This window comes from Epinephelus fuscoguttatus, linkage group LG5 (assembly GCF_011397635.1).
Source record: "Epinephelus fuscoguttatus linkage group LG5, E.fuscoguttatus.final_Chr_v1".
NCBI lineage: Eukaryota > Metazoa > Chordata > Actinopteri > Perciformes > Serranidae > Epinephelus > Epinephelus fuscoguttatus.
The window spans coordinates 46,350,750-46,373,123 of record NC_064756.1 but is presented as its reverse complement, the minus strand read 5'-3'; the positions used below and the strand labels follow the sequence as shown (position 1 = coordinate 46,373,123).

The 22,374-nt window shown below is 39.6% G+C and overlaps 1 protein-coding gene across 2 annotated transcripts in view; it reads right to left on the bottom strand.

Moving 5' to 3' along the window:
- Positions 1 to 14,804: 14,804 nt before the first annotated feature.
- The window catches only part of nlk2 (nemo-like kinase, type 2), a 209,145-nt gene continuing 201,575 nt past the window's right edge, over positions 14,805 to 22,374 (bottom strand). For both annotated transcript variants that reach the window (XM_049576773.1, XM_049576772.1), the window contains 2 exons: positions 21,718 to 21,811; positions 14,805 to 21,170 (listed from right to left, as the gene is read on the bottom strand). In XM_049576773.1, the coding sequence (XP_049432730.1) occupies positions 21,751 to 21,811 (61 nt within the window). In that variant the 3' untranslated portion in view covers positions 14,805 to 21,170; positions 21,718 to 21,750. The remainder of the gene's footprint in view (positions 21,171 to 21,717; positions 21,812 to 22,374) is intronic.

Sequence of the window (22,374 nt, the reverse complement as noted above, 5' to 3'; positions counted from 1 at the left end):
ATAATTCACAGTGACGACATATGCTGGGGGCCAAAACGGGCGCGAGTGCGAGGTCCCGCCAAACGCTGCTTGCAGCTTTAATTAGGGACCGAGCCTAGAGGCAGAGGACTGCTCAAGGAGGCGAGGACCCTCTTGTTTTTGCTGCGTGCGTTTATAAGTGACCGGGCCCAACAGTAGTGGACTACTCACAAAGAAGTCCTCGCCAAAGGCGAGGACCCTCCCTATAGTTTTTGCCGCATTTTTTCTCACTGACCAGCCCTCGCCGAAGGCGAGGACACTATTGTTTTTGCTGTGTTTATTATTATTATTATTCTTTATTCTTTATTCTTTATTCTTTCTTCCGCCGCCTCTTTGAACTGGAATTTGACCCCCTAAACATGCTCAAAAACTCACCAAAATTGGCACGCACATCAGAACCGGTGAAAAATTTTATAAAATGGTGACATTAACCCCTAAAGTGCCAAAATGGGCTCTCTAGCGCCACCTAGGCACACCAAAATGGCCGCCACGGCCTGTAGGAACGTCATAGCAACATGAAACCAAAAGTGGCGTGTTCGTCTCATCAAGACCTAAAAATCACGCGCTGACACCCCTGACCTAAATCCAACAGGAAGTGACATATTTGCCCTTTCAAAGTAAGATTTTGCCTTAAAACTGCCTTTCCTAAAAAAAATCATCTTCTCATACAGCGTTTATCCTATCGACTTCAAACTTGCACAGATTACAGATCAACTCCTTCTAATCAAAAGTTGTGCGTAACTTTTTCATTACTCGCTGCGTTTGGATTTTGTGGCCTCCATAAGGTGAGATGTCAGAAAAACGTCCTGACGATCTTCCAAAGCTGTCCCATAGGAAATGAATGGCAGCGGGGGGGAGAAAGAGACCAATCTTCGGGCTTTTTCTAGCATTTACAGCGTCTCCATACTTTGTGCTACAGACTCCATTCCAACTCTCAAATGTTGCCACAGGTCTCATCTATTCACTCATGTTTTCATCTTTTTCATATCTTTTACCGTTTTTGATCTGTGCCTCTCAAAGTACCATGAGCAAAAGTGGAGAAATTCTCACTTTACAATGGGTGTGTGTTGCATGGAATGCTGTGAGCTAGAGTGGAGAGGGCTCTAAAAATCGTCTAAAACTTTTGTCTTTAACTTGCTGCCATGGCCACAATTTTCACTGTACAGACACAATTTATACCACAAAACGTAGGAAAATTTGTCCTGCTTGCAGATATGTTGACATGGAATCTCTCACACGTACACATTTTTGCTGAGTGGCTCCAAAGCGAAGGGAGCGCCGATTTTTCTCTCATTCACTCCCATGTAAACTCAGAGGAGAAATTTCTGGAAACAGCTTAGGTGCAACACATTTTAAACTCGCTCCCTGACCACATTTTTGACTCGAGAAATATAAAACGCGCACGCGTGCGTTCACGAGAAGTGGCTGTCTCTCAAAATCACTTTATTTTCTTGCTTGGACCAACGGTTTGGGCATGCGAAGCATTTGTTCGAGGAGTTAAAACCCATTATAAACAGCCTTTGGTGAGCTGCTCTCCTTAGCTGTCTGTGTGTGCCACAGGTGCTGACAAGTCATTAATCGCCATGACAACGGCTGCACACACACACAGACACACACACAGCCACACGGCTCTCTCTGTCTGTCTCACAATCTTTAAAGGACAGATTACAGCAGCAGAAACTTCATTTGAAACAGCAAATACACATTATTAACCCCTACAGTGCCAAAAGGGGCTCTCTAGCGCCACCTAGACGCACTAAAATGGCCACTACAGCCCGTAGGAATGTCGTATCAAGATCAAACCAAAACTGGTGTGTTTGACTTACAAATCACGCATTGACACCCAGGACCTGATTCCAACAGGAAGTGAGCTATTTGACCTTTCAAAGTAAGATTTCGCCTCAAACGTGTTCTCAAGAAAACACATCTCCTCCTACACCGTTTATTTTATCAGTTTTAAAGATGCACACATGCCACCTCAACTGCTACTAAACAGATCTTCTGTATAACTTTATCTCTCTCATCATCACATTATTTTCATGATTGGACCAACAGTTTGGACCAACATTTACACAGTAGATTCATTTTGTTTTGTGTTGTTTTTGTCGTCTCTTCCTCAAAATAAAGGAAGAGGAATCTGATGGGAAGAAATTCGCTCATCTAATTTGCATAATGTGACATCACTTGTACATACCTACAGCTACAGAAAGCATTCAAACATCAAAACGTTCTGCTCTGTAAGGATTTTCTGATGTTTGTGGCAATATGTTTGATATTTCTAAATAATTCACAGTGACGAAATAGGCTGGAGGCGGAAATGGGCGCGAGTGCGAGGTCCCGCCAAATGCTGCTTGCAGCTTTAATTATTATTATTCTTTATTCTTTATTCTTTATTCTTTCTTCCGCCGCCTCTTTGAACTGGAATTTGACCCCCTAAACATGCTCAAAAACTCACCAAAATTGGCACGCACATCAGAACCGGTGAAAAATTTTATAAAATGGTGACATTAACCCCTAAAGTGCCAAAATGGGCTCTCTAGCGCCACCGAGGCACACAAAAATGGCCGCCATGGCCTGTAGGAACGTCATAGAAACATGAGACCAAAAGTGGCGTGTTCGTCTCATCAAGACCTAAAAATCACGCGCTGACACCCCTGACCTAAATCCAACAGGAAGTGAGATATTTGCCCTTTCAAAGTAAGATTTTGCCTTAAAACTGCCTTTCCTAAAAAATCTTCTCATACAGCGTTTATCCTATCGACTTCAAACTTGCACAGATTACAGATCAACTCCTTCTAATCAAAAGTTGTGCGTAACTTTTTCATTACTCGCTTCGTTTGGATTTTGTGGCCTCCATAAGGTGAGATGTCAGAAAACGTCCCTGACGATCTTCCAAAGCTGTCCCATAGGAAATGAATGGCAGCGGGGGGGAGAAAGAGACCAATCTTCGGGCTTTTTCTAGCATTTACAGCGTCTCCATACTTTGTGCTACAGACTCCATTCCAACTCTCAAATGTTGCCACAGGTCTCATCTATTCACTCATGTTTTCATCTTTTCATATCTTTTATCGTTTTGATCTGTGCCTCTCAAAGTACCATGAGCAAAAGTGGAGAAATTCTCACTTTACAATGGGTGTGTGTTGCATGGAATGCTGTGAGCTAGAGTGGAGAGGGCTCTAAAAATCGTCTAAAACTTTTGTCTTTAACTCGCTGCCATGGCCACAATTTTCACTGTACAGACACAATTTATACCACAAAACGTAGGAAAATTTGTCCTGCTCGCAGAGATATGTTGACATGGAATCTCTCACACGTACACATTTTTGCTGAGTGGCTCCAAAGCGAAGGGAGCGCTGATTTTTCTCTCATTCACTCCCATGTAAACTCAGAGGAGAAATTTCTGGAAACAGCTTAGGTGCAACACATTTTAAACTCGCTCCCCTGACCACATTTTTGACTCGAGAAATATAAAACGCGACACGTGCGTTCACGAGAAGTGGCTGTCTCTCAAAATCACTTTATTTTCTTGCTTGGACCAACGGTTTGGGCATGCGAAGCATTTGTTCAAGGAGTTAAAACCCATTATAAACAGCCTTTGGTGAGCTGCTCTCCTTAGCTGTCTGTGTGTGCCACAGGTGCTGACAAGTCATTAATCGCCATGACAACGGCTGCACACACACACAGACACACACACAGCCACACGGCTCTCTCTGTCTGTGTGTCTCACAATCTATAAAGGACAGATTACAGCAGCAGAAACTTCATTTGAAACAGCAAATACACATTATTAACCACTACAGTGCCAAAATGGGCTCTCTAGCGCCACCTAGACACACTAAAATGGCCACTACAGCCCGTAGGGATGTCGTATCAAGATCAAACCAAAACTGGTGTGTTTGACTTACAAATCACGCATTGACACCCAGGACCTGATTCCAACAGGAAGTGAGCTATTTGACCTTTCAAAGTAAGATTTCGCCTCAAACGTGGTCTCAAGAAAACACATCTCCTCCTACACTGTTTATTTTATCAGTTTTAAAGATGCACACATGCCACCTCAACTGCTACTAAAGAGATCTTCTGTATAACTTTATCTCTCTCATCATCACATTATTTTCATGATTGGACCAACAGTTTGGACCAACATTTACACAGTAGATTTATTTTGTTTTGTGTTGTTTTTGTCGTCTTCCTCAAAATAAAGGAAGAGGAATCTGATGGGAAGAAATTCGCTCATCTAATTTGCATAATGTGACATCACTTGTACATACCTACAGCTACAGAAAGCATTCAAACATCAAAACGTTCAGCTCTGTAAGGATTTTCTGATGTTTGTGGCAATATGTCGACATAAGCTGGGGGCGGAAATGGGCGCGAGTGCGAGGTCCCGCCAAACGCTGCTTGCAGCTTTAATTATTATTATTCTTTCTCCCGCCGCCTCTTTGAACTGGAATTTGACCCCCTAAACATGCTCAAAAACTCACCAAAATTGGCACGCACATCAGAACCGGTGAAAAATTTTATAAAATGGTGACATTAACCCCTAAAGTGCCAAAATGGGCTCTCTAGCGCCACCTAGGCACACAAAAATGGCCGCCACGGCCTGTAGGAACGTCATAGAAACATGAAACCAAAAGTGGCGTGTTCGTCTCATCAAGACCTAAAAATCACGCGCTGACATCCCTGACCTAAATCCAACAGGAAGTGAGATATTTGCCCTTTCAAAGTAAGATTTTGCCTTAAAACTGCCTTTCCTAAAAAATCATCTTCTCATACAGCGTTTATCCTATCGACTTCAAACTTGCACAGATTACAGATCAACTCCTAATCAAAAGTTGTGCGTAACTTTTTCATTACTCGCTTCGTTTGGATTTTGTGGCCTCCATAAGGTGAGATGTCACAAAAACATCCTGACGATCTTCGAAAGCTGTCCCATAGGAAATGAATGGCAGCAGGGGGGAGAAAGAGACCAATCTTCGGGCTTTTTCTAGCATTTACAGCGTCTCCATACTTTGTGCTACAGACTCTATTCCAACTCTCAAATGTTTCCCCGCGACTCATCTATTCACTCAAGTGGTCATCTTTTTCAAATCTATTCACGGTTATGATCGGTGCCTCTCAAAGTACCATGAGCAAAAGTGGAGAAATTCTCAGTTTACAATGGGTGTGTATTGCATGGAATGCTGTGAGCTAGAGTGGAGAGGGCTCTAAAAATCGTCTAAAACTTTTGTCTTTAACTCGCTGCCATGGCCACAATTTTCACTGTACAGACACAATTTATACCACAAAACGTAGGAAAATTTGTCCTGCTCGCAGATATGTTGACATGGAATCTCTCACACGTACACATCTTTGCTGAGTGGCTCCAAAGCGAAGGGAGCGCCGATTTTTTTCTCATTCACTCCCATGTAAACTCAGAGGAGAAATTTCTGGAAACAGCTTAGGTGCAACACATTTTAAACTCGCTCCCCTGACCACATTTTTGACTGTAGAAATATAAAACGCGGCACGTGCGTTCACGAGAAGTGGCTGTCTCTCAAAATCACTTTATTTTCTTGCTTGGACCAACGGTTTGGGCATGCGAAGCATTTGTTCGAGGAGTTAAAACCCATTATAAACAGCCTTTGGTGAGCTGCTCTCCTGAGCTGTCTGTGTGTGCCACAGGTGCTGACAAGTCATTAATCGCCATGACAACGGCTGCACACACAGACACGCACACACGGCTCTCTGGTCTGTGTGTCTCACAATCTTTAAAGGACAGATTACAGCAGCAGAATCTTCATTTCAAACAGCAAACACACATTATTAACCCGGAAAGTGTCAAAATGGGCTCTCTAGCACCACCTAGGTGCACTAAAATGGCCACTGTGGCCTGTAAATTAACTCATCTAATTTGCATAATGTGTCGTCACTAGGCGGCAGCCACATTGGATTTCATAAATATCAGTAAATATGCATTTTGAACATATTTACACAGTAGATTTCTTTTGTTTTGTGTTGTTTTTGTCATCTCATCCTCAAAATAAAGGAACAGGAATCTGATGGGAATAAATTAATTCATCTAATTTGCATATTGTGGCATCATTAGGTGGCGGCCATATTGGATTTCATAAATCTAAGTAAAACAACATTTTGAACATATTTACAAGTATATTTATTTTGTTTTGTGTTGTTTTTGTCATCTCATCCTGAAAAAAAGGGAAGGGAATCTGATGGGAGTAAATTAACTCATCCAATTTGCAGATTGTGGCATCACTAGGCGGCAGCCATATTGGATTTCATAAATATCAGTAAATACGCATTTTGAACATATTTACACAGTAGATTTGTTTTGTTTTGTGTTGTTTTTCTCATCTAATCCTCAAAATAAAGGAAGAGGAATCTGATGGGAGTAAATTCGGTGATCTAATTTGCATATTGTGACATCACTTATGCATGCCTACAGCTACAGAAAGCATTCAAACATCAAACCATTCAGCTCTGTAAGGATTTTCTGATGTTTGTGGCAATATGTTTGATATTTCTAAATAATTCACGATGACGACGTAAGCTGGGGGCTGAAACGGGCGCGAGTGCGAGGTCCCGCCAAACGCTGCTTGCAGCTTTAATTTGGCGTTAGGACCAGATCAGGACAGTTACTTTACTTGATTAGCTTAAAAGAAGGATCACTTTTTCATATCTCATTAAACATTTTCATAACAGTAAAATATTGTAAAACAACTTCTTACCTGTGGAATGTTATTCCCTTCTGCTTGGTTTTAACACTTCTTTCGTTAGTACACCCAAATGCAGAGCAAAAATGTGGCATTTTTGCCAAGTCTAACACGGGTCTGAACCGGTCAGAGCACCTAGGCAAGATGGCGGCGGTATTGAGGCAGCCCACAAGCCAGGATGCAGCATCTATGTATATATATCTATGGCGACATTTAGGACAGCCAATAGCTACTTTTCTTACTGAGGAGTTGGCAACACTGGGGACATTGTTACAAAGCCCAGTGCAGTGGGGACTGCAGGTGGGGAGCAAGGCAGCTGTATCAGAGCCAAAGGAGGGAGTTTTAAAATACATTTATTTGATCGATTATCAATGAAAAAACGTCCGATGCCGATTATGGTAAACAGTAGGCTGTGTTTACTCGCACACTGTGCGTCTAAATCATTTTCCCGGTTCGCACACATATATTTTTAGGGGCAAATGCGAGTGAAATGCTCGCACTGCAGAGCACTTCTGCCCGTGCCGGACAGAAACTTCGCCACACCGGAAATCCGGCGCTGTTCCGGAGAACTTTAACCCCTGAGTACACGATGAAATACATGTAGTCCTGCTCAGTTTCTCCACTGCAATTAACTAGTGTCTGCCTGCTGTTACATCAGGAAAGTATACACATCTTTGAGGAAATGTTACACTCCAAAATTACAAGTTCCTTTGTTTAATCACCACTTTAGTCTTTGTAAAAAAACGTTTTCTTTTATGATTTACTTTCCTATATAATTCATGTTTTCTCCATGCTAATATTTGTTATCCTGTTAAAATGTATATTATGTATTTTTATATTCATGTAGTTACATCACAATGTGTTACACAACAAAGCAGGAGTAATGTCACCACAGACCTTTGTTTTTTACAGTACATGGGGAACACTTCAATTCTTAACAGTAGGACAGACACCATGTTGCTGTTAACATTATATAATTACTTAATCATGACAGTGTATTTCATTTCAATGTGAATGTTTTGAACAAGACATTTTGTTTCCATACCTGACAAATCACAGGTACATTTTAGTTAATACATCGGTTGAAAATTAAATACATACTGTAATGTACTGTAATATAAAGTCCCTCTATTGCCAAAAATGACCTTGCGTTCTCTTGACATTGCTTGTTTTATCGACATTTTGACTCTTACGAATAATTCGCACTGTCTACGTGAGCTGGAGGCCGACAGCGAGAGCCCGAGATCCCGTTCATCGCTGCTTGCAGCTTTAATTTGTTGTTGTGTTTTCTGTTTTGTTGTTGTGTTTAGTAATTTGTTGTTGTGTTTTCTGTTTTGTTGTTGTGTTTTTTGATTTTTTGTTGTGTTTTCTGTTTTGTTGTTGCGTTTTTTGATATGTTGTTGTGTTCTCTGTTTTGTTGTGTTTAGTAATTTGTCGTTTTGTTTTCTGTTTTGTTGTTGTGTTTAGTAATTTGACATTTTGTTTTCTGTTTTGTTGTTGTGTTTAGTAATTTGTTGTTGTGTTTTCTGATTTGTTGTCATGTTTAGTAATTTGTCGTGTTTTCTGTTTTGTTGTGTTTTCTGATTTGCTGTTGTGTTGTCTGTTTTGTTGTTGTGTTTTTTGATTTGTTGTCGTGTTTTCTGATTTACCGTTGTGATTTGCACTTCAGGGTCACCGTAGAAACACCCCTGAAATACACTTAGCGAGACATGCATAACTAGCTGCAGACCCTGAAGCCCCGCCCCTACTGCTGCATGGAGCTAAAGAGGCTGTTCATTTTTTTATAGTGCTGTCAAGAGATTAAAAAAATGGAGAGATTAATTAATTAGGATCTGTAATTAACTGATCTAATTAATCTCTTTTTTAATCTCATCTCAAAATTGCTGAGAAAAGCCCTCAACTTGAGGTATTTTCATTTAAATTCATTACATTATTGTGGCAGATGATCAAAAGATTGATATATATTATAAAAAGTGGCTTTATAAAGTCATAATTATTGTTTTCAACAATAACACACTTGAACACAGATGCAGTACACCTAGCCATTACATTCTATTGTTTTTGAGATTAGTCCCAATAAAGAGTGCTGCAACCTTCAGTCTCAACCACCAGGGGGTGCTTGACTGCCATAACGTGTCAACTTCCTTAAAAGCATAGCTGCAGATCAACGCAACAACAGATGTAAAAACACACAGAAACAATACATCTGTGATCAGTCCCTAATTTTATTTTAACAGTTTTCTAAATTACTTTCCTCTTTTCCAATTTCTCATTTTATTTCATGGAAGTGATCACTGTAAGTGCACTTGTCCTTTAAACTTAATAAAAACATAAAAGCTAACAAAATAAAAGACACCTGGTACATTCGTTACAGCTGTATCAGTTTATAGAACAGTTTTGAACAGTTAGAACAAGAGGCTGCACTGCCAGCGTGCAAATCACTCCTTGTGGCTGCCTGCGCTTTCCCTGTCCTTGCAGCTGCAACTTGCGCTGTCTTCTCTTCTTCAAACTACAACACCCATAATTCATGTAGGAACTGCTGCAGCCAATGTGCAGCCGGTGGGAGCTGCATGACAACTCAACCACCATGATCAGTTTTTAATGTTTTATCAGGCAATGACTCTGCTCTAGTGTAATTTTCGGGACAATCAGGGCAGGATTCAGGATTTAGGATTCAGGACAACTGCTTGGATTTCGGGACTGTGCCGAAATCCAAGCAGTTGTCCTGAATCCTGAATCCTGCCCTGATTGTCCCGAAAACTACACGGAGGTTGCCGGGGAGGTCAGATACTTGCATGCTAGGGCAGACAGCTTTTCATACAATGCTGATGCTGGGCTCTGCTCTATAGCGCTGCAGCTCTCCCACAACTCAAGCACAAAGAAGCCCAATCATATGCCTACAGACGGATTTTATAAAAGGCAACTCTGTGGCATACAGAAACAGCAAAGATTAAAAATGAGATTAACGTGATCAAAAAACATAGCGAGTTAAATATGGCTGTAATTAATTATTCGCAATTAACGCGATAATTTGACATCCCTAATTATGAGTTTAAAACTGCATGTGTCGCAAATTCAAATTGCATTAACTTTGACACTGATATCTATCCCTTGTAATACAACTGGCACATGAGGTAGATCTGATGAATGGTCTTCTAGATATGCAAAGGACACATTTACAGTACATGCAGACAGAGTCTCCTTGCTTTATAGTTAGATGTATGATAAGAATGTAGCATACTATGTTTGTTAGCATACTATAAAAAAAACCAAAAGTATATATGTGGAGGGACAAAAACTGCATGTGCCACAATATAAATGATGGTTTGCATGTCCCCTCATTAGAGGCTCCTCTATTGTTTATTCTGACCAAATGACCATTTTCACCTTATTTTGTGTTTTTTCAGCTGTCGTAGAAATCAAGTGTTGCTCACTTGTGATGGAAATGAACAGAACACAAATTACATCAGCAGACAGATGAAGATGAGGAGCTCAGGTCATAGAAACAAAAGATTATACAGGAGACTGATATCAGAAGAGTGGAGATGAAGTTGTGTTATTTGGTTATTTTCTTTAAACCAGTAACCAAAATCATCTCTGTGTAACTGTGTCCTGGGACCAGGCATATTTTGGCACTGGATGTTCCTCCTCATCTAAGCTATCACATGACCTGTCTTTTTCACCTTCTGAGCTCCTATACATCTGACCCATTCATGCATTCACGTACAGTGGTTACCACTTTGTGTTAAAATCCACTGCTTATATTAATAGTTGCGTGATGATATAGAACAATAGCCTAGACCTTTTAAAATAGACGAATCCAATAGCCTTGGACACAGGAAGGGTCATGCAGAGGATCAAAGCCTGATCATTTATGAAATGTAGATAAATATTTGTGGGCCTTTGATATAAAACACAATAGACAAGTATTGAGGTTAGCATAACAAACTGCATGATGTGAGAGTCAGTCACTATGACGAGTACAAATTAATACACCGGAGCTTGAAGACCCACCTGCCGGTTCCCGGTGTGGCAATCATCTACAGCAGCACTGGAGAGAGAGAGTTATGCATAAGACGGGGACTGTGTGCTGGTATTGCTCTGCAGTTGTAGGGGATGTAAATGAAAACACATCCAACATATACTAACATCACCCGGATGTGCCAATCACTGGGACGAGGAAGAAACAAACCAGGGGCCAGCTCCTTATCCCCACTACTTTCTAGCAGCCTGAGGATACAAAAGCAAAACAGGACACGTTGTAGACATTGCAGGTATATTAATGGAAAAACACTGAACATGATAACGCTTAGTATGGCATAACCCAGATGTTCCAATCACTGGCACCCTTGTATGATGTAGTCTATAATGACATGACACAATAACCTGCGGATGATATTTTTTCTGGTGGTACACTGGTGGTTGTGGAGCGGTGTGGATCAGTGTGGATGAATGAAAAATGAAAACAACAAACAGTTCATTTCAGGTGGTAACCTGTTACGTGACTAGGGATGGGAATTGATAGGATTCTATTGATATCAGTGCCATTATCTATTCTGCTTATCGATTCAATTCTTTATCGATTCCCTTATCGATTCCCCCTGTGAATTTTCTGTGTAGAAAAAGTAGACCTTACAGGTTTTCGGTGTCAACAACACAAATTTTATTGAGTTTCTATTCTAAACAAGAAATAAGTGCTTGTGTAAGTAAACAAATATGAAATTGGTCACTGGATCCTAGATCTCTGGACATTTAAATAAATAAAAATAGATTAAAATCTGTGGGGGCAGCACGGTGGTGTGGTGGTTAGCACTCTCGCCTCACAGCAAGAAGGTTGCCGGTTCGATCCCGGGCGTGGGAGCCCTTCTGTGTGGAGTTTGCATGTTCTCCCCGTGTCAGCGTGGGTTCTCTCCGGGCACTCCGGCTTCCTCCCACAGTCCAAAGACATGCAGATTGGGGACTAGGTTAATTGGTGACTCTAAATTGTCCGTAGGTGTGAATGTGAGCGTGAATGGTTGTTTGTCTCTATGTGTCAGCCCTGCGATAGTCTGGTGACCTGTCCAGGGTGTACCCCGCCTCTCGCCCAATGTAGCTGGGATAGACTCCAGCCCCCCACGACCGTCAAGAGGATGAAGCAGTTAGAAGATGAATGAGATTAAAATCTTTGTCCTACATACCCTTTGTAGCAAGTGTGAATGGGGTTTGCTGGCTAAACGGAGGGGGAGGGGGGCTGGGATCTGGAGCTGGGGGAGCGACACTGCAGGCAGCAGAAATACTGGGTCCATTGCTATCATCTAAAATGGAACAAATGAAACAATATTTGTAAGGCATTTGTTTTCATCTACGTCAAATAACAGTACAGACTCTGTCATTGAATGCGTTGTGCTATCGTTAACATGGGACAGGACACACGTACCTTCACTGGCACTGCTCTGCTGAGACTTTGCTGCAGCTGCGCTCGTTGACTGGAGATTGTCAAACACATGACACTCTTGATATTTAATGCCATGCTACGACAAATGCTTCAGCATGTTGGTGGTGTTTCCACCCTTGCATGTAATTATGGTGCAGCATTAATGGCACGCCGCGTTGTTAGTTTTTTTTGGTGAAGTGAAGCCACGCTTTCGACTGCTTCTGTCTCTCTGCCATTACGTCTTCTTTGTTGTTGAACGTGCTGCTGACTGACGAGCGTGACGTGCGTCATTGACGTAAAGATTCAGTGTAAGGAAAAGAATCGATAAGGGAATCATTAAGCATAAAGGCTAATGATGTCGATGAATTGAACCAGTTGGAACCAGTTCTTAAAGGGATAGTGCACCCAAAAATGAAAATTCAGCCATTATAAATTCAGCCATTATGTACTCACCCATATGCCGAGGGAGGCTCAGGTGAAGTTTTAGAGTCCTCACATCCCTTGCGGAGATACAAGGGGAGAGGGGGTAGCAACACAACTCCACCTAATGGAGGCTTACGGCGCCCCAGATTCAAACATCCAAAAACACATAATTGAAGTCACAAAATATCTCAATACTGCTCGTCCATAGTGATCCATTTCATTTTTGGGTGCACTATCTCTTTAACAAGAACTGGTTCTCGATTCCCATCCCTATATGTGACATTGTTAATGTGTTGGTAACGCGTTATATTACTTTGTTACTGCTAAAACGTAATGTATTACTAGAGCATGTTACTTTTGTGTTGCCACCAGTGTTGGGGGTGATGCGTAGCCCGTTATCCCCAACACTGGCAGCAACACAAAAGAACAATAAACTGTGTTGTACAACGGTAGAATAATTCATAGAAACGACACATTTTTTGTGCACATAAGAACTCTAATGCTGGTGGTACAAAATGTTACTATTGGATCTGCCATGTGATGTCAGATGGCTATAAAGAGAGTCACCAATGTAAAGGCCTTCTGTATAGTCCTAAGATGCTCCAGAGAACACGAGTGTTGATAGTTACATGTTGAAGACAAGTGGCAACCTCCAGGGTTAAAAAAAAAAAATGAAGCCAACTCAGAAGTGCCAAAAACTGCAGTTCCTCTAATGAACACTTGGGGCTGGTTCCAGAAGCAAGTTAATCCCCATAGAGCCCCATGTTAAAATGCCAAACTTTAAAGCAGAAATAAACATCTTTACAGCCTGGTACAAAAAAAGCTTGATTCTTTATAGTCCCTTTCCCCATTCATAATACTGTTTAGGGGCAAAGTTTCTATAACTCAGCCGTTTAAATTTCATGAAGGCTTAAAGTTACACTCTATAGTCTATAAATCAACAGCCAAAATATTGTACATGAGGTTTCAAAAAGGCAGTGGGTGATGTCATGGTAGCTGTGTCCGTTATTTTATACAGTCTGTGGTTAAAAGAACCCTTCCCAGCGCCTGCAAGCAATTAAAGTGATATCTACAAAAAACGGAACAAAAAACCCCCAAAACAGATCAAACTCGGTTGAACCACACAGAATAAATAATAATAATGATAATGAGAAGAATTATAATAATGATAGCTTTTCCGGCTCTCTGTATGTACACTTATCTCATGCGCACAAATGATGCCGTCAGGTGGTAGAGTGGCTGTCTTGCGTCTTGCCGTCATTCCCCAAGTTCCTAAATCCCAAAAGCATAAGGCTTTTTAGTAAAAAAATATGGTATGAAGTAGATGCCATACTATGAATAAAGGTTTTCAGTGTAAAATTAACTTCCTTTTTAAATTACAAGGGAAGTATGGACAACAAGGTTTGGCATTCTTTAAAAGTCACATTTAATTTTTTTTCACTATTACTTTCCAGATGGAACCTTTTGGGTAAACCTAACATTTTCCAAAATGACAGCTGATATCTAGTCATTGACTTTGATTTACAGTGTTTGAACGCAGAGTTTAATAGATACATCTATGTACTGTATATACTGCAAGTTTTATTCAAATTACAATGCATCTGATTAAAACATCAAATATACAAACATTGTATAGGACAGCAAATTATATGAATCCAAATAGTCCAGTAGTTAATGAGCTGTGATTAGTCTCACACAAGTTTGTCAGTTATTACTCTACAATTTGTCAAAATGAGTATAATTTGATTCAAGTACTTCATTCCAACAAAAAATAAAACATATAAGAAACTACTATATCTACACAGAGTTCATACAGGTGGTGGGGAGGGAGAGTGACTTGTACCACTGCTAGCTGTGTTCATTCCTGAGAAAATTCCCATTCAGTTTCCAATAGACACCTACAGTATGTCTCTTTTCTATTATGTCCTTTGTTTCAGAATAGTTCTTGCTGAATGGAGAAGGGGTAATCCACACAGATAAATAATAACATAGTGACACTGTGCAGCTATTTTTCATAATATTCTATGTAAAACTATGGCCATATAAGAGAAATCAAATTATGAGCCTCATCAGGGTGAGGCCAATCATGCACTCTTAGAGCTGGAGATACATCCAGGTAGTTTCATACTGGGTCTGAGATCTGCCCTTTCAGTAAATAGTTTCAAGGGTCAGTTAAAGACTCACCTGTACAGACTAGCTTTTGAGTGTTAGGCCGTATCCACTGTTTTATCTGCCACTTTCTGTTGTTCTCTCAGCTTGTCTACCTTATTTCCTCTGGCTTTGCAGTGCCATGTGATCATGTTCTATTGTTATTTTTTTTTTATTTATGTATTTTATTACATGCTTCTACATGCACTGACCTTGCTTTGCCATGTGCCTTGTGTGTATGTTTTCTTGAATGTTTCAGTTGCACATTTATTGTGACTCACTGAACTGTGGTTTTATCGTTTGTACTGTTAAGCACTGTGTGTACACGTACTATGAAGGGTGCTATATAAATAAAAGTTTACTTACTTACTCACTTGGTTAATAACATAGTGGCTGAGGGAGTTTAATGCACTGATACCGAAGAGACAAGTATATATGATAACACCTTTAAAATTTTAAAAAAAGATTTGAAAAAACATTAATAAATAAATGTAAGGAAATTAAAAAAAACAAATTCACCAATTTGGCAAGGTATATGTAGCATAAAGACATACTGCAAATACAGAAAATACAAGCAAACAGAGAAACACTGAAAAGCATACACATCAACTGTGACAGATGTTTCCAGACGACAACCTTCTGTTGTATTCACATTCAGGCAATAAACCAAGGCTCTCGTGTTTGACATTCTGCTTTGCTCTGTGCAGAATTCTAGGAGAAAGAGGTGGAGTCTGCACAGTTAACTGGCAAAAGGTACTTCATAAATAAGATTTTTTTTTTGCATTTTTGCCTTTATTGGACAGATGAAGACTGTAGTGGGAGCCTGGAAATGGCAAGAGAGGGCGGGGTATGACGTGCAACAAAGTTTTCCCGATTGGAATTGAACCGATTGCACTAGCGTCATATACGCTGTGACCATTCGGCTACCAAGTTGCTCTGACTAGTTAATACTTAACACTGGTTCCTACCTAGCTGCTGTTTTAACTGTTCTGTTATTTGTTCTTTGATACTGTATGTATTTTTTATATTTTTATATTTCTATATTTTCAATCTGCAATCACAGCAGCAGCTTTTAGACATTAACAGTTGAGGTCAAAATTAAACTTATCTGAACATCCATGCAGTGCACATTAGCAGGAGCAAAAGACGTTTTCTGCAATAATGTGTATATGGCATTACACTAGGTGTGTAACTTAGATTTCCCATAACATCAGAATCAGACAATGAAAATAAATTTTTGTGTCCTTGGTAAATTTCCCTTGTGTTGGACTTGCAGTGTTTCTCAATTTGCATGTTTTCTGTATTGACAGTGTTTCTGCACAAGTGTTTTCAAAATGTTAAATGTGTTTGTTTGCTTTAGTTTGCCTTCTTTCTAAATGCTGCTATGTAATATGAAATGGTGAAGCTATTTCTTTTTCTTGTGTTTGTCTATTTTTTTGTTTAGTTTCTAAGGTCGCAGTGCATTGAGGTCTCTGAGCCATCATACAAATGTTCTTTAAACTTAAACTTTAACCACCCTGCAGCCAATCACAGTCCTATGAACAAATGGAAACCAATGTTCATACTATTAGGGCTGGGTTCTGATAGGCAGTTCCATATTGGGCCTGGTTCTCTGTTAGGAAATATCAGGAATAACCAATAAATCTATTTTTTACTAGTGAACATATCAATATCTCAACATCTAAAAAAAAGACTGATGTTCAGTCTTTGCATTTAAGATATTCATTGAGTTAATTACTTGCTATTGGTAATAGGCAAATCTAAACTCAATTCAAAGGGATTCAGATTCAATATGTGGATTCAATGCTGGATTCCTGCAAAGAATCATTGTAACACTGGTGTAACTCTCAGTAAAATAAACTGAAACTTGAAAAGTCAAATGGAGCCGTTGACACTAAGCTTTGAACACAGCCACTGTGGAGGAAGCAGTAACTCTCCCTGCCCAAAAGGTCCTATCCTATCAAAGAGTGAAAATTGACTAACAGTCTATTGGTAGTACTTCGTATTACAAACATTTGATGATTCAAAATTTTATGTGAATTCTTTGTGCAGGAAAGATGGTGTGTGTGTGTGTGTGTGTGTGTGTGTGTGTGTTTGGGGGGGTATTTCAGTATAAAAGCTTGAATGGACATTCAAGTGTTTTCAATTCATCCCCACACGAAATCAGAAAGGTGTGGAGGTAAACAAAGCCAAGTTATTGAGCTCAAGAGGTAGAGACTAACATGGTGAATCATTTATGTACATATTAACACAGTGCTGCTGTGATGAAATCATTAACAACAATAACAAAGAAAGGCTTATCCTTTGATATATCTACAACTCTGCTGTACACACAAGATACAGTTAACATGACTGTGTATTCTGTGAATCATTACAGGATTTGTTGTCCTCTACACATCCCAGTTGCAGGGTAAAAATCAAGAAAATATATACATTTGTATGCAAGTTTTAAAAATAAAATTAACTTCACAGCCTTAAAAATGTGTAGGCTAATACAATTTCTATACAGTGTCACTGTTGGTGTTTTAAATTTGCCTCTCTATTTAACATATATACATAATCATACTTTGAGGTGTGAGAAGAATGCATGCCATAGAACACAAGAACAGGAATAAAAAGCAATTCTAAAAATATATTAAATAATTTACTTCAAAGCTCTTTTTTCTGGAGACAGTGTACATATATGAGGGATAGGAGCACACCTTAGCACTGGATTGCCATTTAGAAAAACCCACATAGATGAGACTATGCCATCAGTTATACATCAATCATATGCTACTTGTTTCCATTCTAGGATCTGCTTGAAAGCAATCCATGAGGAAAAGGTTGTTCAATAGTATTTGCTGAGACAGAACAAAGACTAAACACCCTTAAAGAATGATATTGCTGATTAGACTGCTTCTTTGCCTTGGTATGTTTTCTTTTAATTTTGAAATTGTCTTGATAACACAATGACAGTTTCCGATTTGTCCTTACAGTCCAAAGACGAACAAGTACAAGACCAACCATACAACCACATAGGTTTGAAGCAAACCCTGATTTAAATCCAGTTAACTAACCACTAATCTAAAAGTGAAAGCCAAAGTGAGCCATCAGGAATGTACATGAGTACATTTCACAGTAACCACAGTGGGTCCAAGTAGGAAGTAGCTTGAAACCAAATGGCTAGTCTCATGACTTCCAACACTAGCTTTGGAAAAACACAGGAACAATTTTGTAGATGTCCAAATAAGTGCTTCAGATAATGTGGCTGAAGTGTGGACTTATGTAAGTGTGTCTGATCAGTCATGGGGTTGTCCCACCAATGCTGTTGGAAAGCTGTGTCACAGTTAAGAACCAAATAGGGTATTTAGGGAGGAAGGGAGGGGAAAATTGCAACACAGGTTCCCTCAGATCAGAGACATGGCCATTCTTTGTCAATAAAAGCATCTCGTGGCCACTAGCCAACATTACGCTCCACAATCTAACTGTTGAGTTGAGTAACTATTTAAAGTGTTTTAATAAACATCAGATGCTACAAAACAATTGTGAAATGGAGCAATTTTTTTTGACACTAGAAAGGCCAACAGGCTGCAGAGGTTATCATTCAACTTCATTTAAGTGCAGTGAGCAATTCAAATAAAGGTCATGGGGGAACACTGGAAAGCTGATATCTTTTAGTTCAGTGCAGTTTCCACAGTCCTGAATCTTTATCTTCCTACTCTTTGGGATGGAATTTGCTCTGTTTGGATGAGTGCATAAATAGTTACCTTACTGTCCATGCAGTGAAGTTAGGAGGCACACAAGTGGACAGCACACATTCATCATTCATGAAACGAAAGGATTGTTTAGCCATACGAATATCAGCATACAAGAAAGGGGCAGGAGTAGAACTGTAGAATTTCCTGTTCTGCTGCTGCTCAGTAGAGGAAGCGACTGTAAGCTTCATGAAGTCAGATGAGTTGTGTGGTCTTGTTTAGTAGCAGGGTGTAGTACGAGGATAGCTTTTAGTCTGATCCCTTTTTAACCTATTTCCTATTCATAGGAAGATTCAGTTGTTTTTCATGTAACATGCAAGTGAACATTTAAACCCTCATCTTCAAGACCCAGTTATCTCAACAACAAAACACAATTCAAACCCAAACAGATTCAATTTCAATTTAGTACAGCAGCAGTATGCTAACCTATGCCCATCATGACGCCAGACACAAATAAAACTGCTGTTGGCCTTTTCAGGGGATTATTGACCCTCTCCACTACCACTGACTGAGGAAGCTTTACATAGTGGGACAGGATCAACTAAATATTACAAACAATATTTCTGAACTAATATTGAGGGGCCGCATGTATGAACGTCTGCACACATTCATCACTGAAATCATGTGCAAAATAGCATACACATGCATAACTGTACTCACTCTAATACATGTAGGCTACATTATACATCTATGTAAAACTTCACATATACCTAACAGTAATTACAGCACTGTATGCATGTCCTCTTTACGACGCCAAACATTTGTGGATTTGTATATACTCCTCCTCCACAACCATTAATAGTTGATATATCCAAGGCTGCAATCTAGTTTAATTCCATTAATTTGTTTATTTTTACCTCCATTATATTTTATATAAATAGAGAAAAGTGCTATGTTGTGGGCATGTAAGTAAATGACAAAGACTTTGCTGACTGTAATCTGATTAGATGTGCATTCTACATGGAAAGATTCCACTATGAAGAGATGACAAACTATGAAAAGTAAGAAGGAGAAAGAATAACAGGTAAGACCTCAAGTGGGTATGTGCCTCTTACATTTTGCCATACTGACATCATGTACATTTATCAGTCAAAAGTAATCATGCATATTATGCATGAAATTAATATGTTTAAACACTGTTGCTACTGTTTTAAGTTGAATCTATCCACATTTGACCCCCAACTGGCAGAAGAACTCTTAAACAGAAACACAGCCCTGCCTGCTTAACCTCTTCTACAGTTGTAATGGCTAATGTGTAGAGAGATTGCAAACACTTAAGTACTTCAAACAAAGTACCTGTCATATCATCTAATACTGTCTGAATCTCTAACCACGCCTTTCCTACAGCTGAATCGTAGGTGGGCTGTATCCAACATTTCTAAGAACTTCACGTTATAACAACAAAGAAGCACATAACACCTCTTCCTACCTGGACGCGTCATAAATGAGCAAGCGAGCGAACATCACATTTTTTCAGTATTTCCCAATGAGGATGTTTTATCCTGCTCCATGTGTCAGTCAACAGGCTAAACAACATGTTTGTTTGTAGAAAAAGTGCTCGCCCTGACTATTTTGGCAAAGTTTTGTGCACCTTCAACCTATTGTCAGAGTGCGCTCAGGGCTCAATTGGCTCCCTGAATGTTGTCAGTCGTAGTATGCCTGGACACTTTTTCCCCACTCCATTGACCAGAGTCCACTCACTTGCTGTATGACAGGAAAAGGTGTAAGCTTTGGAGATAGGGAGGCAGTGTGATTCATTTAGGTGGAGGCTGTGATGGCAGAGTCTTCACCCTACCCTCAAGTGAAGCCCTATGGAACAAGCAACAACAGATACACTGAGCAAACTAGTTTGTCTGAAACACAATGAACCCCTAAAATGTGGCCTGGTATGTCCATGTCCATCCAGATACATAAGTGTAATGTAAAAATGTGCAGACAGGTAACGCTTCATAAATTCCAAACTTTGCAATTTTGCCCACAATCTTAATATTTATGTATCATTTATACATGAGGCTCCTGATCTTTGGCAAACTAATTGTTACATAAGTAAAAACTATGGCCAAACGTGCAAGAGTACAGGAGGATACCAGGGTACATGCCTGTGATAACTAATTTTTAATGAATTAAATATCAGTGTTCCCAAGGGTATGTGGAGCTTTCAGTTAATCCTGCCAACACAATTACAATCAATTGTCTGAATATGAAGCAAAGTCTGATTCAATTTACCAGTACAGAGGAGAAGGTGGCCGTGAGAAGCAGAGTAGCCTGATTGCATGGGAAATGTATCAGTTTGTATTTCAGAAATGTTAAAATAGACATCTTTTTTCAAATGTATATTAATATATATAGCAAAACAAATGTACAATAACTGTTAAATGATATCTTCCAGGAAGTAATTAGGTGAATTAGTTTAAAACATTCAGATTTGGTCTACAGAGCATTTGTCTCATTCATTTGCATACCAAACCCCTCTAACTCACTCCCATAAAGCCATGATCAGTGGATTTCTCTTCATTTGTTCCAGATTTCAGCATATACACAGCAGACCTGTGAGTCCTGCTCTCCAGTGAAGTGCTACGTAGATGAAAGAAGATGTTGACAGGCGTTCTTGTTCCCAGTTTAGCAGCTTGTCAGTTGGGAAAGACGATGATACACTGCAGCAGCTATTCCCACACCAGTGGAGATGGGGGCATTTCAGAGGGCTGAGCCACTGTGGAACTGTTCAAAAAGAGGCCAACAAGTGGCTCAAGTTAATATTAGCTATTAATTTGTCTATCAGCTCTAGACATTTGTTGAGATTATGTTATGTTCATCAAATGTTAAAAGTTTGTTTTAAGAGAGGCTAATAATTCTCCAAATATATGGGAAAATACAATTATCAAAATGAAATGGTTTTAAAACTTTAAAACAATTAGATCATGCAGTTAGGACACTGGTAACTAGAGACTGACATGTTGGAAGTTTTAAAATGTACTTGCAGCAGCAGGAAAAAAATTTCAAAGGAGTTCAGAGATTTTCACTCCAACACTCATTTGTCATTTTATCTGGATTCAGAAAACACTGTTATCAATGTAATTTATGTGCAAAGGGTATGTGGCTCCTTGGCCTAGCTTAGCAAAAAGCAAGGAAACTGCAAGCCTAGCTCCATCATCTTCCTACAGCTCTGAACCTGTCTGATTTAAATATTGTATCTTTTCTTATCAACACATACAGAATGCTTAGGTCTAAGACTTTTCATACTGTTGGATGTTAATGAGCCTCCTACCTGATAAAGCTTTTAAATGCAGCTGATTGAGGGTTAATGCAGAGTGGCACTCGACTCCCCTTTTGCTGTTCCAAAATGAACTGATGGATGATCTCTGTGGGAGGAAAACAGACAAGCAGAGAAACATCAGTAAACAAATTCTGGTTCTTTGATGTCTTATTTATTGTAACCTTAACTCACAAGTTGTCTTTCCCACATTTCTGTGTAGCTACTATCTTTGCTTGCTTGCTGTCTGATCAACTGTTGGCAGCAGTAACATGCAAAGAAGCATAGCAATGTGCTAACAAAGGCAAGGAAGTCCAAAAACAAACAATCCACTTTGAAAAGGTATGATGAGGAAAGAAATGCATTCAACACACTGTTAGACTTTAGGGATTTCACAAAACCTGGATTAGAATACAGACGTATTCATGTGGATGTAAATGTGGACCAGAACTAGGATGAGAAGGTATAACTCTCGCAACACTAGTAGTATATAGAGCAACTGATTCATCCTAAAGTTGTTGTGCGTATTCCAAGTGTTACTGGAGCTTTACCTCTGCAGACTTTCTGTGCAAGAGATCTCTGCTTCTACAAAAGAACTAGAATGACAGGAGTCCCAGATCTAAATAGAAGTAAGAATGTTTCAACACTAAGGGTGGATATGGCCCTAAAATA